The sequence below is a fragment of the Natrix helvetica genome (genome assembly GCF_964273705.1).
Source record: "Natrix helvetica genome assembly, chromosome: 1".
Lineage (NCBI taxonomy): Eukaryota > Metazoa > Chordata > Lepidosauria > Squamata > Natricidae > Natrix > Natrix helvetica.
Genome location: NC_138548.1, coordinates 14,422,850 through 14,439,923, shown reverse-complemented (window position 1 = coordinate 14,439,923; position 17,074 = coordinate 14,422,850). Strand labels below are relative to the sequence as shown.

Below are 17,074 nucleotides of genomic sequence, written 5' to 3'. Positions count from 1 at the left end.
ATACAGTAAACGGTAAAGGTCAGATTGATACTTGACAGACCATCCAGAAAACAATTTATCAGACTAGACGGGTGGACTTCAACTCCCAGAATTCCACAGCCAGTTGGACTGGTAAATTAATGCTTCCGTTAACAGCTAGTGAATTCTGGGAGTTGAAGTCCACACACTATAAAGCTGCCGAGATTGAGAAACATTGGACTAGACCCGTGATCTCTGTGACCCCCTCTCTGTGGGCACGCCAGCCATCGCCCCAGCTCAGCTGCACCATGCATGTACGCGTGCATCCTGCCAGCCAGCTGATTTGCAGGGTTGCCCACGCATATGTGGGGGGGGGCAGGGGGAGCATGGGGAGTGTGGCACAGCCCCCTCGTGGCCCATTTACTCTCCCAGGAGACTGCAGGGAAGCCTACTAGGCTCAAAACGGGGTGTGGGGGTGTGTGGTGCAGGTTCCTCGCGGCTGCATTGAGGCCTAATAGGCCCAAAGTAGGGCATTGGGGGGGGTTGTCACGCTCGTATGAGTGGGGGGGGGGAGAGCACAGGGGTTGGCACATGCATGCGCAGGGGGCAGGGCATGCAGTGGGGAGGAGGGTCGCGTGTGCATTGCATTATGAGTGCAGGGCAGGGGTGGATTCCTGCCAGTTCTAACTTCTTCTATAGAAGAGGTTCCACAAATCTACAGTGCCATTTAGAACCGGTTCCAGCTCCCTCCCCCCGCCCATCTGCACATCATCAAGATGAAAAGCGAGAGGAGGAAGTCTGGGAGTTGAAGTCCACAAGTCTTAAAGCTGTCAAGTTTGAACACCCCTGGGGTTTTTTTTCCTAAAGGATTAGGGGTGCAAAGGTCTTGTAACTTGACAGCTTTAAGACTTGCACACTTCAATGCCAGAGTTCCTGAGCCAACATGACTGGAGGAGGAATTCTGGGAGTTGAAGTCTACAAGTCTTAAAGCTGTCAAGTTTGAACACCCCTGGGGTTTTTTTTTCTAAAGGGTTAGTGGTGTGAGGGTCTTGTCACTTGACAGCTTTCAGACTTGCGTGCTTCAAATGCCAGAGTTTCTGAGCCAACAATCCCGTTTTTGAGAGCAAGACTCCTTAATCCTATCTTCTACTTTTCTTTCTACTTTGGGAAAGGTTGCAGAAGAGCAAAACAAGAATCTGCTCCAGCGCCCTATGGATTTGGGATTGGTAGGATTTCTCCTTTTGGCTGTGGTCTACACACTCTTCCGAGGACTGGTAAGGATAACTGTCTCTGTTTGTCTAACTGTCTGTCTAGAACAGTGTTTCTGAACCTTGGCCACTTTAAGAGGTGTGGACTTCAAATCCCAGAATTCCTCAGGCAACCATGGTGGCTAGTGTTCTGGTCCGCCGGCAGCCTGCGGAACTGGCAGCAGAGTCCGACAGTGAGGAGGTTGGGGAGAAACATAGGCCAGTCCTGGAGTCTGGGGAAAGCTTGGACGAGGGCTCTGGGTCGGAGGCAGAGAGGGGGCCAGGGCTATCTGGAAGTTGTGTGCTGCCTCCGAAGCCTCCAGAGTCAGACATCAGCGAGGCAGAGGAACAGGGGGAGCCTGTTCCCAGTGCACCTATGCTCAGAGCTGCCAAAAGGCAAGAACAGTTAAGACAAAAGGGTCAACTCAGGAGTAAGGCTTGGAGGTGATTGGCCCCTCCCCTAGGACATAGAGGAGGAGAAAAGGCACGTGAGCCTTTGCAGGAAGCAACTTTCTTCGTGCTGGTCGGTTTAAATTCTGAAGCTCCGTTTTGGCTCTTTGCTCCGTGTGGCCTTGCAAGCGAATTGCCAATTAGGTCTTTGGCAGCGTTTCAAGGAAGATAAAGGTGGGTGCTTATCAGCTATCCCGAAAGACTTTGGCAGGCTGCTCCTGGACTCTTTACAAACTATTTGGGACTCATTACTGGCTGTGAATGAACATAATTCATAGCCTTTGAAATAAAAAGAAGGTTTTTGGGACTAAGCATGTGCTTTTTACTGTATCAGGAAGCCTAGGTCAGAACAGCTGGGGAATTCTGGGAGTTCATGGGAAGTCCATGTCTCTTAATGTAGCCAGGGTTCCGAAATACTGATCTAGACAGTCCATCAGATGAGGTTGATGACCTGGTCCAGCTCATGAAATTAATGGGGACTTTCTCGATCCATGATTGAGCAGCAGGTAATCCATCAATGCTGGACTGCAAGAACTGATCTCTTGTGGCAATAAATTCTGCCAAGACTGCAGTGTATCCAAAATGTTGAGTGAGATCAGCAGATTCATTTTCAGTCCCGATCTGCATTTTGTAAGCAACCTTAATGGAGGGCTCACGATCTCCTGGGGGGAAAAATGACTGATGAGTTGCATGGTCAAGAGACTCTTGCCAACCCTGCTGATGCCCAGGGTCACCCCTATCTATCCATCTGCCTTTGTTTTTCCTTTAAAGGTACTGTTTCCTGCGCATAGAATGAGACCCGATGCCTTAAATTGGGCCAACTTGCCCTTAAAACAGCACCAAAATAATTTTTTCCAGTTAGTCTGGTATTTAAACCTTAGATCAGGGGCGTCAAACTCAGGGCCTGTGGGTCAGATCTGGCCCACGGGGTGCCTAGATCTGGCCCTGGGTGCTGCCCTGGAAACAGCAAAGGATCGGCCTGCGGTGCCTCTGCCAGCAAAAACAGGCTCCCAGGCTCCGTTTTCAGCTGGGACGGCCTCCTGCAGCCCTCTGCCAGCAAAAACGGAGCTCGTGGGGGCCTGGGACACTTCAATTATTATGAATATTAGTCAGTTGCTAAGCGTCTGAATTTTGGTCATGATTATGACTATGACGAGGCTGCAGTGGTCGTAAGTGTGAAATATGGTCATAAGTCATATTTTTCTGTTTCATTGTAACGTTGAACGGTCATTAAATGAACAATTGTGAGTCGAGGATTGCCTGTACAAAATGTCCATTGGGATGTACGGGAATGTCCTCATAACTAGATGTCCAATTCAGCTATTTAGTTCTCAATTAATGACCAGAAATGAGCCTGGATAGTCATTGTAGTTGTTAAGCAAAACGCCACGTAACGTGACTCAATTTCACAATTATTTTACAATGGTTGCAAAGTGAATCACTATGGTGATAGAATGAATCACATAATTGTTAAGTGAAGGCAATTTTTTTTGTTAGAGTCATGGTCATGTGACTATTGGATGAAGCAACCAATCATAATACTGCATTCAGTTTTGGTCGCCACGATGTAAAAAAGATGTGGAGACTCTAGAAAGAGTGCAGAGAAGAGCAACAAAGATGATTAGGGGACTGGAGACTAAAACATATGAAGAACGGTTGCAGGAACTGGGTATGTTTAGCTTAAGAGAAAGAAGGACTAGGGGAGACATGATAGCAGTCTTCCAATATCTCAGGGGTTGCCACAAAGAAGAGGGAGTCAAACTATTTTCCAAGGCACCCGAGGGCAGAACAAGAAGCAATGGGTGGAAACTAATCAAGAAGAGAAGCAACTTAGAATTGAGGAGAAACTTCCTGACAGTTAGAACAATTAATCAGTGGAACAGAAGTTGCCTCCAGAAGTTGTGAATGCCCCAACACTGGAAGTCTTTAAGATGTTGGATAGCCATTTGTCTGAAACGGTATAGGGTTTCCTGCCTAGGCAGGGGGTTGGACTAGAAGACCTCCAAGGTCCCTTCCAACTCTGCTATTGTATTGTATTGTATAAATGAGAGTTGGTTGCCAAGTGCTTGAAATACAATCACATGACGGGTGGGGGTGGGGGTGCAGCAGTTGTAACTTTGAGGATAGGTAATAAGTAACTTTGGGACCATCTTTTGTAACTTCACACATTGGTTAAGTAGGTAGTCCTACTTTAACCCAGTTTAGCAACCACAACTGGGACTGGCAACTTGATTGTTAAACAAAGCGGTTGCTAGGTAAAACCATGACTGGGATTACAATTTTACCTTAACTTTGCTTTGCTTTGCAGACTTGTAAATGCGAGGATTGGCCCTTAAGTTATTTTTTTCATCACTTTTGTAATTGCTAACTGTCACTAAATGAAGCAGTCAGGGAATGGCAGTCACTAAATAAAGACTATCTGTACTCTGATCCAGGGGTCTCCCACCTTGGCCACTTTAAGCCTGGCGGACTTCAGCTCCGGGAGTTGAAGTCCGCCAGGCTTAAAGTGGCCAAGGTGGGAGACCCCTGCTTGAATCCATGACTGGTTCCTGCTTGAATCTCTGTCCATTAAAAAGTAGGAGTTTTGGCAGCGTGACTTTTATTATGAGATAAACCCAGGAGCACAACGCAGCACACGGAGCCTTTAGATAATTAATAGTGGTTTATATACAAATATATAGAGACATATACATGGTAGATAAATCCCTTACCATTCAGCTACGGACACAAGGAGAGAAATGAGATACATGATGAGAGAGAGAAAAACGCCCTCTAATGGCCACCTATATATAGACACCTCTTAAAACAGTAAATGCCACCAGAGTCTTAAATAGGTTATACCATATTGCTGAATCATCCCCATTGCATCAGCTTACAGTTTACAGCTTGCAACCTTACAACAGGTGGCAGCTATTAAATCCTCATTACCTGACAAAAAAAGAATGAAGCATTTTGCAAAGTGTCTTCCAATACAGAAGATGCATACAGTGTGAAATAGGATGCCAAGGGTGGTAATCATCCCATTTTGGAAAAAATATAATAGTGTATTAAGAGTCGTTTGTGATTTTGGGAGGGGCAAGGGAAAGAACATTTACAAACAGTGTGTGTATGTTTGTATATCTGTGTAATTACAGGTTGTTCTGGACTGCCCAGCTAATTCCTGCTTTGATTACATTTACCTGCAAGAACCCTACCTGCGAGATCCAGTGGCCTATCCCAAGATTCAGGTACATCCAAATTGTCTTGGGAAGGGAGAATTTCCTGTGTCAGGCCTGGAAGCCATCTTTTTTGCATTGGGCCTTCCGGCCTGCCATACTTAATGCTATGGGGAAATGGGAGGGGGGATTATACGGAGTATTTATTTATTTATTTATTTAATTAAATTTATAGACCGCCCCCTCTCCCCGAAGGGACTCGGGGCGGTGTACAGACACCACATTAAAACCTAATATAAAATAGATACACTTAAAAACCAATTAAACTATAAGGCTGTACAGGGTAATAAAAGTTAAAAATTAGCTTAAAACACCCCCAAAAATTTAAAAGTACAGAATTGAGGGACTAGATCGGGATTAGGCCAGGCCCGCTAAACTAAACAGGTGGGTCTTGAGCATCTTACGGAAGGAGCGGAGATCAGTGATTGTTCTGATGTCACGGGGGAGGTCATTCCAGAGGGTCGGGCCCATCACAGAGAAGGCCCTACTCCTGGGCGTCGCCCGCTGGCACTGCCTTGTGGACGGCACCCGGAGGAGCCCCTCCCTGTGAGAGTGGATTTTTCGAAGGGATGTATGGGGCAGGATACGATCCCGCAAGTATGGGAGATATATAGTCTAAATAACATTCCTTTCTCAGAGAGTCAAGGACACCTTGCCCTGCACCTGGAGCAGCGTGACTGGGAGGCATCTCCAGTTGGGATAGTGCCTGATTGGGCCATGTGATGGACATGTGGATGCTGGGCAGGGACTTGGACTTTCGTTTGGGTGGGAAAACATGGAAGCTTTCAAATTCGGGTTTTCCCAGATGTGCCAATATGACATCTCTAATAAAATAAAACTTTGAGGAATCTCAAGCCTCGGAGTCTTCTTTTGTTGGGGGTGTTACTTGGAAACCTGACACCCTGCTGACTATCTTTGCCAACTTCTCCCAACCTGATGCTCTTCTGAGTTTTCAACCTGCAGCTCTTGACTGCTTCTTCTTCTTTTCGTTAGAACGATAGCTCCCATTAGAGCAGGGTTTTTCATCGCACGCTCATAAAATCTGGATTGATAGGGTTGCCTCTGAACCCAGATTTCGTTGCAGAAGGACTGTCATTCAAACCCCAAAGGTAGCTTTTCCAAATGACAAACTGGACTGACTTGGTTCTTTTCTTTTTTGGCTTGAAAATGTTTCACTTCTCATCTAAGAAGCTTCTTCAGGTCTCAAAACTTTAAAAAAAAGGCTTCTTGGATGAGAAGTGAAATGTTTTCAAGGGGGGAAAAAACAAAAAAATTCCAGTTGCCTTCTGGAAAAGCACCTCTGGGATAACCATGATGGGGATCAGAGGTCTCCAACCTTGGCAATTTTAAGACTTGTGGACTTCAACTCCCAGAATTCCTCAGCCAGCTGGCTGAGGAATTCTGGGAGTTGAAGTCCACAAGTCTTAAAGTTGCCAAGGTTGGAGACCCCTGATCTAGATGACTGAGAATCTCTATAATTGTTATTCAGTAGATCTTCTATTATTGATCTGTGCTGGAATCTAATGTTCTGTGGGGGGGTTTCTTTGCAGATGTTGGTGTATCTATTTTATGTCCTGCCATATTTCTGCATCGCCATCTATGCATTACTCGTTCCTGGATGCACGTGGATGGGAGACTTGGCCTTGGTTTTTGCTGGTGCTATTGGACAGGTATGTAGCAAAATCTGCAGGATACTGCCCAATTCCAGGTCAGGAGAGATCCCAACATTCAGAGCTCTCATATTCTTTGACTTGAAACACCAAAGGATAGCTTTAATAATAGCACTTAAGATTTACTGTATATAGTGCTTCATAGTGCTTTTACAGCCCTCTCTAAGCGGTTCTACAGAATCAGCCTATTGCCCCCAACAATCTGGGACCTCATTTTACCGACCTCAGAAGGATGGAAGGCTGAGTCAACCTTGAGCTGGTCAGGATCGAACTCCTGTCAGTGAACAATGAGTTAGCAATAGCAATAGCAGTTAGATTTATATACCGCCTCACCAGTGACGTGCGGTGAGGTTTATGGCTGGTGAGGCTGGTGACGTCATCAGGAAGGCGGGGAATGGGACCACGTGTGCTGGAGGCTGAGGCTGCCTCAGCCTCCAGCACACGTGATCCCATTCCCTGTCTTCCTGAGCGCGCTCCGCCAGCTCGCGCTCCGCAGACCCAACAGCAACTGCTTTTCAGTGCTTTTCTGAGTGTCTGGCGTTTCAGACATCCAGCTATCTACCTAAACGCCAGACGCACAGAAAAGCACTGAAAAGCACTGAAAAGCACTTCGCCTCCAAGCCGCTTCGTCTTGATGATGTCGCCGCAGCGGCTGGGCGCGGCCGGACCTCCAGAGCGGCGCTGAGGCGGACGAAAGAGCAAGCGAGCGAGCGATGGAGGATCAGGCAGCCTGATCCTTGTTCGCTCGCCCACGGACTGCCTCGGCGCCGCTCTGGCTACCTCCGTCCATCCCGGGAGCTGCGATGACATCATCAAGACGAAGTCCAGCGGAGGCAGAAATGTTGTTGGCGCTCCTGGACTTCGTCTTGATGACAAAGCCACGAAAGCAACTGGGGAACGATGAGAACCTTCCTGCCTCTGCTGGACTTTGCGCGCTCCTCGCGACTGCAATATACGTCCAGAAGCAGCTTTTGTGGCTAATGGGATTTGGGCTTCCAGCCCAACAGCTCCTGCCACTTCTGGAGGTCTATTGCAGTCGGGAGGAGCACGCAAAGTACAGCGGAGGCAGGAAGGTTATTGGCACTTCCGAGAACCCTCCTGCTTCCGCCGGTTGCCCAGCTGGCACCGCCCCCCGCGCGCACCTCCTCCTCCCTCCTCTTCCTCTTCACTCCCCAAAAGCTCTTCTCCTTACCGGAGCTTAGCGGGAACCGTGTAAAAGGGATGGGAGGAAATATATATTATAATTTATTATTATATATTATATATTAATTCATGATGAGAGGTGAGGCTCTGCCTCCCCTGCCTCCCCTGACCACATGTCCCTGCGCCTCACAATGCTTTACAGCCCTTTTTAAGAGCTTTTACAGAATCAGCCTATTGCCCCCAACAATCTGGGTCCTTATTTTAACGACCTTGGAAGGTTGAGTCAACCTTGAGTCGGTCAGAATCAGACTCCTGGCAGTCGGCCGAGTTAGCCTTGCAATACTGCATTCTAGCCACTGCACGACCACGGGCTCAGTGGTTAGAATAGTGCAGTAACTGGATACTTTAAATGTTTACAAATGTCATACGGCAAAACTTTATTGGAAATAATCATTACAGGTAATCCTCAACATGGCCACAATTGGGACCAGAATTTTTCTTGCTAAGCATGACAGTTGCAATGTCCCATGATCATATAAATGCCATTTGAGCGCTTTCCAGACAGCTTCTGACAAGCAAAGTCAGTGGGGGAAGCTGAATTTGCTTAACCATTGGATATTTTACTTAAGGATAAAATACTTAAGCTATTTTCTTAACAACCATTACAGAAAAAGTTATAAAATCAGGTGGGATTCACTCACCAATCATCTTGTTTCTCATCCCAGATGTAGTTCTAAGTCAAATTCTCATCCCAGTTGTAGTTATAAGTCAAAAACCGCCTGCATTTTCTGTGACTTCAGGAAGGAAATAAACTTCTGGAGATTTTTTTTGCAACATTGCAATTAGACTTCATAACATCTCGGTGTTTCAGGCAAGATTCAAAGGCTGAGACTGTTGAAATTTCAGTAACCTCGTTTGTAGTTTTTGCCAACTGCTGGAATACACTTTTCCAGGGGGGTTGGTAAGATGACCTCAGAGGTACTTTCCGGGTCAATAATTTTGAGTAGGGCATCAAGAAGATGTAGAAAAATGCATCACTTCCCCTGTGGCCTTACTTTCTCAACCCCTACATTTGCATTTTGCTGTGTTCCACTCCTCTCTACCTTCAGTTTAGCCAGCAGAATTTCCAAAATTGTTCCTGGAATGATTGAAGCATTTGCCAATTGGCACACATATCTGAATGAGACTGCCCAAAATTAAAAAAGAATAATTTCTGATGTGACTCTGCATCAGTGTTTTTTAACTTCTGGTACTTTAAGAAGCGTGGACTTCAACTCCCAGAATTCTGGGAATTGAAGTCCAGACATCTTAAGATTGCCAAGGTTAGAGACTTCTGATCCACATCATGGTTGTCCCAAAGATGCTTTTCCAGAAGGAAACTGTTGAGAAACACTGCTCTACATAAAAAGGATACCGTGATTCCTTTCAGAAGAGGCTTTCCTAAGCATCAGTGTGTTACAACATACAAAAAAGTGGTATTTTGTTGCCAGACATGAGTGGAAGAGAAAAAGGCACAAAGGCAATAAGCAAAGCTGAAAATTAGAACAGTATTCAAAATGTTTTACGTACTTTATTTACTTTTACAAAAAAGGAAAACAGACCACACAATTCCTAAATGTATATTTACCACTTTGAAAATAAAATCGGGGAATAGAATAGAATAGAATAGAATAGAATAAGAGTTGGAAAGGACCTTGGAGGTCGTCTAGTCTAACCCCCTGCTTAGGCAGGAAACCCTACATGACTTCAGACAAATGGTTATCCAATCTCTTCAAACAGTGAAGCACATTATTAGCTAGGTTCATACATTGCTCTAAGCCATAGTTCATAGGTTTTGTGAGTAAGCCAGAATGGCTAAGATTTTAGAATAGAATAACAGAGTTGCAAGGGACCTTGGAGGTCTTCTAGTCCAATCCCCTGCTTAGGCAGGAAACCCTACATGACTTCAGACAAATGGTTATCAAACATCTTCTTAAAAACGTCCAGTGTTGGAGCATTCACAACTTCTGGAGGCAAGCTGTTCCACTGATTAATTGTTCTGTCAGGAAATGTCTCCTTAGTTCTAAGGTCCTTCTCCCCTTGATTAGTTTCCACAAATTGCTTCTTGTCCTGCCTTCAGGTGCTTTGGAGAATAGTTTGACTCCCTCTTCTTAAAACCAGAATAACAAGAGTTGGAAGGGATCTTGGAGGTCTTCTAGTCCAACCCTCTGCTTAAAATCCTTTCTGTCTCTTCCATTTTTCAGGCTCAGTTTTCCCACGTTGCTGCCTCCATTCACCATCGCACTCCTTTTCCATACCGCATCCCGGAGAGAGATTGGTGGTTTGTGGTCCTGTGCAACGTAGGCTATGCGGTGGGCCCACAACTCTTAGCTTACCGCTGTCTCTGCAAACCTGCCTTTTTCTGTAGCCCCGTTTCCCAGTCCAAAGACAAGAAGAACCAGTGAAAAAAAAGAGAGAGAGAGAGGAAATCTTGTGCTCACTGTTGCTCACACATCCAACGGTGTTATATCCCAGGTGTTTCCTTGGGAGAAGCCCAGTTCTGACATTGTTTTAAATAACTTGGGGGGTGGGGTTCTTGTATATCTGACAACGGACCCTTATTGTCTCGTCTCTGTGTCATGCACTTGAAGCCGATTCGAAACGGCGAAATCCAAAAAGTTGATTTGCCTATAACAAATCCTTTTGATGTAGCGAGCAAAGTTAACACCAAAGGCCTTTATGGTTTTAGGTCTTTAAAAACTACACTGAGGTTTGGGGGTGGGAGGTTCCTGGGGGATGTGAGAAGAGAGAAGAACCCAAGACATTCGAAGGCCTTTGAGGATGTGATTTGAAGACACTGGCTAGCTTGTCATCCATGTTCCTATTTTTCGTCTGGAAAGGAGGGGTGCTAATTTGTGAACAAAAAGGAACCTGTTCATGACGCAGAAACAGGAACCTGGAACAACGTCACGAAGTCACTGTTTACAGAATTATAAAGGGGTGTGTGTGTGTGTGGGGGGGAGAACCCAGATTAATATATGACTTTTAAAGAACTTGGCTCTTGTGTCTTTTGTCTGTTCTTGGCCAAATGGATTGATGCTATCTAGGTTCATACTGGTAAGTGTCCACAAAACAATCCTGGATGGGAAGTTTGGTTGATTCGGCTTAGTGCATTATGTGAATATAACCACTGGGGTTTGAATTATTCAAAATAAAAATAATGAAGGCAGGTAAAAAGAATGTAAAATTTAAAAAATGGCTTTTACCTTCACAAAAACTATCAAATACAGAGCAGTGTATGTTGTCGGCTCCAGTGACAGGATTAATAATGCAGTGCAAGTTCAAATTCACTGTCCAGTGAGTGTCCTGTTTCTTCTAGCTGCCAAGCAGCTGTCCTGGAAAGCATCCATGCTGGGCAGAAAGCCAGCAATCCTCTCCTTTCGTTGTATCCCAGATATTTGGGTAACTGCCCCTACGCATGGAGGATTCTTTTTAGCCATAGCACTTAGACTTATATACCTCTTCACAGTTCTTGACAGCCCTCTCTAAGCGGTTTTACAGAGTCAGCCTATTAACTCCCAACAATCTGGATCCTTCTTTCGACGACCTCGGAAGGATGGAAGGCTGAGTCAACCTTGAGAGGGTCAGAATCGAACTGCTGGCAATCAACACAATGGCTCACTTCTTCCAGACCGAGTGCCCAAATTGCATGCACCCAAATCCCCAAAACGCAATGCCTGTGTTCCCCCTATGCACGCACATTCCCCCCATATGTGTGCCGCCCCAAGGCACACACCCCACCCCTGGGCATGCACCCCCATATGGCCCTCCACATGTGCACGCGCCCCCGCATGAGCCCTGCCTCCTGCACATGTGCGCACCATCCCCTGCATGCCCCTCCTCCCCCATGCATGCGTGGCAGAGACCCAAAGACCAGCTAACTGGCTTGAGGCGCATGTGCGGCGGAGCTGAACTGGGGCGATGGCTCTCCGTGCCATCAGAGGGCGCTGTGTGCCACCTCTGGCACATGTGCCTTAGGTTCGGCATTGCGGTCCTAGAACAATAATAATAGACCTCTGCAGAGCCCAAAGATCAATCTCATCTAAAACTTTTTGCTTTCCCTCGTGCAGCAGACCTGTCTGAAAAGGTACAGGTGGCCCTTGACTTACAGCTGTAACGGAGCCTGCCTAGTATATTCAGATGACATAGGCATAATAACATGGGTCGTCACAAGACCGACGACTTTTTTTTCTTTTTGCAGAGGTCGTTGTGCGAATGCCACTGTCATTAAGCAAACCTATTGTTCGCTATGCGGCATTGTTTGCCAAAGGGGGAAGTAAATGCGGGTTTTGGACATAAAACATCGTAAATCAAGGACACTGCCAGTTGCCGAATGCGCAAAATATGGTCATGTGACCATGGGAGAGGGGCAGCCATTAGAACTGGGTGGTCAGTACTTTTTTTGGGGGGGGGTGTTGTAACATCGAGCTGGTGTTAAGCAACCCGTCCTAAGTCGAGGATTACTTGTAAGCTATTATGGCACAGAGATATTTGTATCCTTCACCCCAACCTGGTTATTTCATTCCAGAAAGTAAGATGCACAGACTGCCTGGAGAGTTGGCCATTCTGCTGAATTCTTCTTGCTAAATGACCCTAAGAGGAAGGTGCTGTTGGAGGACCGGTGCTGGTTTAACATTACATGCTATTAAAATGTGCTAATGTGCAGCTTAGTGTGTTTATGTGAATCCAACTAGTTTGCTTTGTAAACTATGGCTTATGGTCAAGAGTGCTGACTGAATCCCGCCAATTATGGCTTATGGTGGGAGTGGCTCAGAAAAATCAAAATGGTGGTGATCTAAGCCCCGCCCATTTTTGATGTTGCTGTGTGTCAGGGAGTCAGAATGCATACTGTACAAACTTAATAAATCATTATTATTACTACTACCTAAAAGAGGTAGTTACCTAAAAGAGTAAGGTTCTACATTTAGGCAAGAAAAACGAAATGCACAGGTACAGTATAGGGGGTACCTTGCTCAATAGTAGTAACTGTGAAAAGGATCTTGGAGTCCTAGTGGACAACCATTTAAATAGGAGCCAGCCGTGTGCAGCAGCTGCCAAAAAAGCCAACACAGTTCTAGGCTGCATCAACAGAGGGATAGAATCAAGATCACGTGAAGTGTTAATACCACTTTATAATGCCTTGGTAAGGCCACACTTGGAATACTGCATTCAGTTCTGGTCACCACGATGTAAAAAAGAAGTGGAGACTCTAGAAAGAGTGCAGAGAAGAGCAACAAAGATGATTAGGGGACTGGAGACTAAAACATATGAAGAACGGTTGCAGGAACTGGGTATGTTTAGCTTAAGAGAAAGAAGGACTAGGGGAGACATGATAGCAGTCTTCCAATATCTCAGGGGTTGCCACAAAGAAGAGGGAGTCAAACTATTCTCCAGGGCAGCTGATGGTAGAACAAGAAGCAATGGGTGGAAACTAATGGAGAGAAGCAACTTAGAACTGACGAGAAATTTCCTGACAGTTAGAACAATTAATCAGTGGAAGAGTTTGCCTCCAGAAATTGTGAATGCCCCAACACTGGAAGTCTTTAAGAAGATGTTGGATAGCCATTTGTCTGAAACGGTATAGGGTTTCCTGCCTAGGCAGGGGGTTGGACTAGAAGACCTCCAAGATCCCTTCCAACTCTGCTATTGTATTGTATTGTATTGTATTACCGTGTTTCCCTGAAAATAAGACTTCCCCAGATAATAAGCCCAATTGGGCTTTTGAGTGCATGTGCTAAAATAAGCCCTCCCCTGAAAATAAACCCTCCCCTAAAATATTTAACTGCATGTGCAGCCAGTCCCCACCATTTCCTGGGGGGGGGGGAGGATCCCCACATACACCTGCCATCCATGTGGAACAGCCTCATGGAGGCTGCTCCTGCAAACCTTAGCTACTGCACCCCTTCTCTTAGTGGCGGCCGCAAAAAGAGTGGCAGCGTCAGGCATGCCTCCTTCAGTATCCAAGAAAGAAAAACCTCAACTCCATTTGAATAGAGATAAAGTGCTTTTACTAGATATGAATTGAAAGCAGCGAAAAGGAAAGCAAGATCTGAGCCAAAAAGGCGCGAACAAGTACATATCAAATGATTACCCACCCCCCTCTCTCCAATTACCCCAGCCCAATGTCCAATCTGCAACTCCCTAAGGTGTCATGGGTGCATCTTCAAAAGGCCTCATCAGGTTGGTATGTGAGACGGTTGGCCTTGACCAAGACCAAACATCGGTCATCAGCATGCGCAGAAGATGGTGAGAACAAAACTCCCTTCTAACTCCTCCAGTACCACCCAAATACCATGCCCCCACCCTCCCCATTTCTATGGCAGCCGATAGCAAGCAAGCGAAGCAGAGGCTGACAGGCAGGCCCAGTGATACTAGGGCTGGCAAGAGTGTGCCAGAAACAGAGACAGAACGTCCGCCCCTCTCTAGATCAGCTGATCCTCCTGCACCTCAAAAATAATAAGATCTCCCCGAAAATAAGGCCAAGCACTTATTTTGGGGGTCTGTCTTATTTTCGGGAAACACCTTTTTGTGATCTCCTGACAAGCAAATTCTGAGGGGAAACCAGATTCACTTACAATACAATACAATAGCAGAGTCGGAAGGGACCTTGGAGGTCTTCTAGTCCAACCCCCTGCCTAGGCAGGAAACCCTATACCGTTTCAGACTTATTAACTTATGAACTACAGCGATTCACTTAACAATATGGCAAGAAAAGTCGTAAAATGGGGTAAAAGCTCATTTAAATGTCTCATTTAACATCAGAAATGTTGGGCTCAAGGGCGGTCGTAAGTCGAGGACTACCTGTATTTTCCATTTTTGTTGAGACAACATCACCCTCAATTGTGCTGTGGTCACACGGGGGTCACCAGAAACGTGCATGCTGGAAGTGGATGTCCAGTATGTAATCGAAGAAAGAGGAGAGAGTTGGGGGCCTCTTTTGTGCACCCCCATTTTTGTCATACTCACACCCAAGCGAAAGCTGCAATCCTGTATTCTCCCATCCAGCAGCCTTGCCTAGGCCAGGGGTCACCAACCTTAGCAACTTTAAGATTTGTGGACTTCAACTCCCAGAATTCCTCAGCCAGCAAAGGAATTCTGGGAGTTGAAGTCCACAAGTCTTAAAAGTTGCCAAGGTTGGAGACCCCTGGCCTAGAACATATGGGGGGGGGGTCTTCTTATTAATACAGATAATCCTGGATTTATGACCACAATCGGGACTATTGCTAAGTGAGGCAGTCTTTAAATAAGTTGTGCCTGATCTTCCTACCATTTTTGCCGTAGTCATTAAGCAAATTGGACTAGAAGACCTTCAAGGTCCCTTCCAACTCTGCTATTGTAAATCACATGGTTGTTAAGCAAAATCAGGGCTTTCCCCATTGGCTGTTTTGGAAGCTGGCTAGGAATGTCACAGATCACTGATCACTGCAACCATTGTAAATACATGCAATAGCAGTAGCACTTAGACTTATATACCGCTTCACAGTGCTTTTACAGCCCTCTCTAAGCGGTTTACAGAGTCAGCCTATTGCCCCCAACAATCTGGGTCCCCATTTGACCCACCTCAGAAGGATGGAAGGCTGAGTCAACTTTGAGCCTGGCGAGATTCGAACTGGCAAATTGCAGGCAGCTGGGAGTCAGCAGAAGTAGCCTGCAGTACTGCACTGTAACCACTGTGCCACCACGGCTCTTATGCAGGTTGCCAAGTGCCCAAAATTTGATCGTATAATGTCAGGAATGCTGCACTCGTCCTAAGTGTGAAGACCAGTTGTGAGTCACATTTTTCAGCACCTTTGTAACTTCAAACGGTCATTAAACAAATGGTCATAAATTGAGGTCCATCTGTATAGGCAGTTCTCAATTTCGCAACCATCCGTTTAGTAATTAGAATAGAATAGAACAACAGAGTAGGAAGGGACCTTGGAGGTCTTCTAGTCCAACCCCCTGTTTAGACAGGAAACCCTATACCATTTCAGACAAATAGTTATCCAACATCTTAAAAACTTCCATTGTTCAAAGTTATAACAGCCCTGAAAAAAAGGGACTTATGATCATTTTTCACACTTCCAACCCTTGCAAGCATCCCCAGGATCACTTGATCAAAATTCAGATGCTTGGCACCCGGCTCATATTTATGACGGTCGCAGTGTCCTGCGATCACACGAAGCAAAATCAACGGGGAAGCCAGCTGAATTTAACCACTGTGTTATTAACAATTGCATCACTTAACAACCGTGGCAAGAAAGGTTGTAAAATGGGGCATCATTCCCTTAACCAGCGTCACACTTAGCAACAGAAATAGTGGGCTCAGTGGTGGTCGTACGTTGAGGACTGCCTGTAATGTGGTTGGAAAAGTCAACAGTCACTTGGCTTTCCCCAGCCAGCCAGCCGTCTTGTGCGGAATTTAGGATGCCACAGTTTTCTGTAAATGATGGGGATCCGAACTCCAAAATCGGAACCTGGATTTTGGGCCTGGCTTTGCCTCGCTTCTGACCTACTTTACCAGGAATGCAGCCAAAGGATTTGCAGGTTCCCACTCCCTTCCCTCCCCACATTTTGGTGCCAAACCCTCCCTTCTGCTGGTCTGTGCAGGCTGCTCTAATGCAGTTATTGCTCCTCGGTCATTTTCGTACAACTTTGGGCTCATTTTTTTCATTCCCAGGCAGCAGTGCTCTCTCTCTCTCTCGCTCTCTCTCTCTGTGTGTGTCTCTCTCTCCCCTTTTCCTTTCTCTTTCTCTCCCTCCCTCCCTCCCTTCCTACTTCTTGGAGTTTGCTGACTAAGACTCTGAGAAGAAGCTGTCAGCATCATGCTGCTAAATTAAAAAAGAAGAAAGAAAGAGAAAGAGAAAGAGAAAGAAAAGAAAGAAGAAAAAGGAAAGAGGGAAGAAAAAGGAGGCATCAAACCCTCCCCAAACAAACTAAAACAAACTAAGACCGACAGATTTCTTTTCTGTTCTCTCTTCTCTCCCTGACTTCTGCCCGATTTCTTCAGCATTGCCTCTTCTGCAGTCATCTCAACTTCAGTCACCGGCTGAGATTTTTGGCCCGGGACATCTCCTGTTCGGCCCCCCACCCACCCCACCTCAAGGAGAAACGGTGAGTCTTCTTTGGTGCAAGGCAGAGTTATAGTTTTTGGTTTCACCTTGATAATGCAGCGTTGACTGATTCGGAGTTCATATAATACACCCGGATGTCTCGAGAGCATCCTTTGGCACCTTACTTGGGTACCACTTTTCTTGCTAGGCTAAGCAGAATTGGAGGGAAACGTATGCCGTCTTCTGCAACTCTCCGTTGCAGCGGGGTTTACCGAAAAGGGGGGGGGGATTTTCTGCTTGGGAAATATTCTACCAAGGAT

At 46.0% G+C, this 17,074-nt stretch overlaps 1 protein-coding gene across 1 annotated transcript in view; it reads left to right on the top strand.

Annotated features, from left to right (window-relative positions):
- The window catches only part of TM6SF2 (transmembrane 6 superfamily member 2), a 37,404-nt gene extending 26,685 nt beyond the window's left edge, over positions 1–10,719 (top strand). The window contains exons 7-10 of the mRNA XM_081959687.1: positions 1,131–1,232; positions 4,790–4,882; positions 6,421–6,540; positions 9,927–10,719. Of these exons, the coding sequence (XP_081815813.1) occupies positions 1,131–1,232; positions 4,790–4,882; positions 6,421–6,540; positions 9,927–10,127 (516 nt within the window). The 3' untranslated portion in view covers positions 10,128–10,719. The remainder of the gene's footprint in view (positions 1–1,130; positions 1,233–4,789; positions 4,883–6,420; positions 6,541–9,926) is intronic.
- The last annotated feature ends 6,355 nt before the right edge of the window (positions 10,720–17,074 follow it).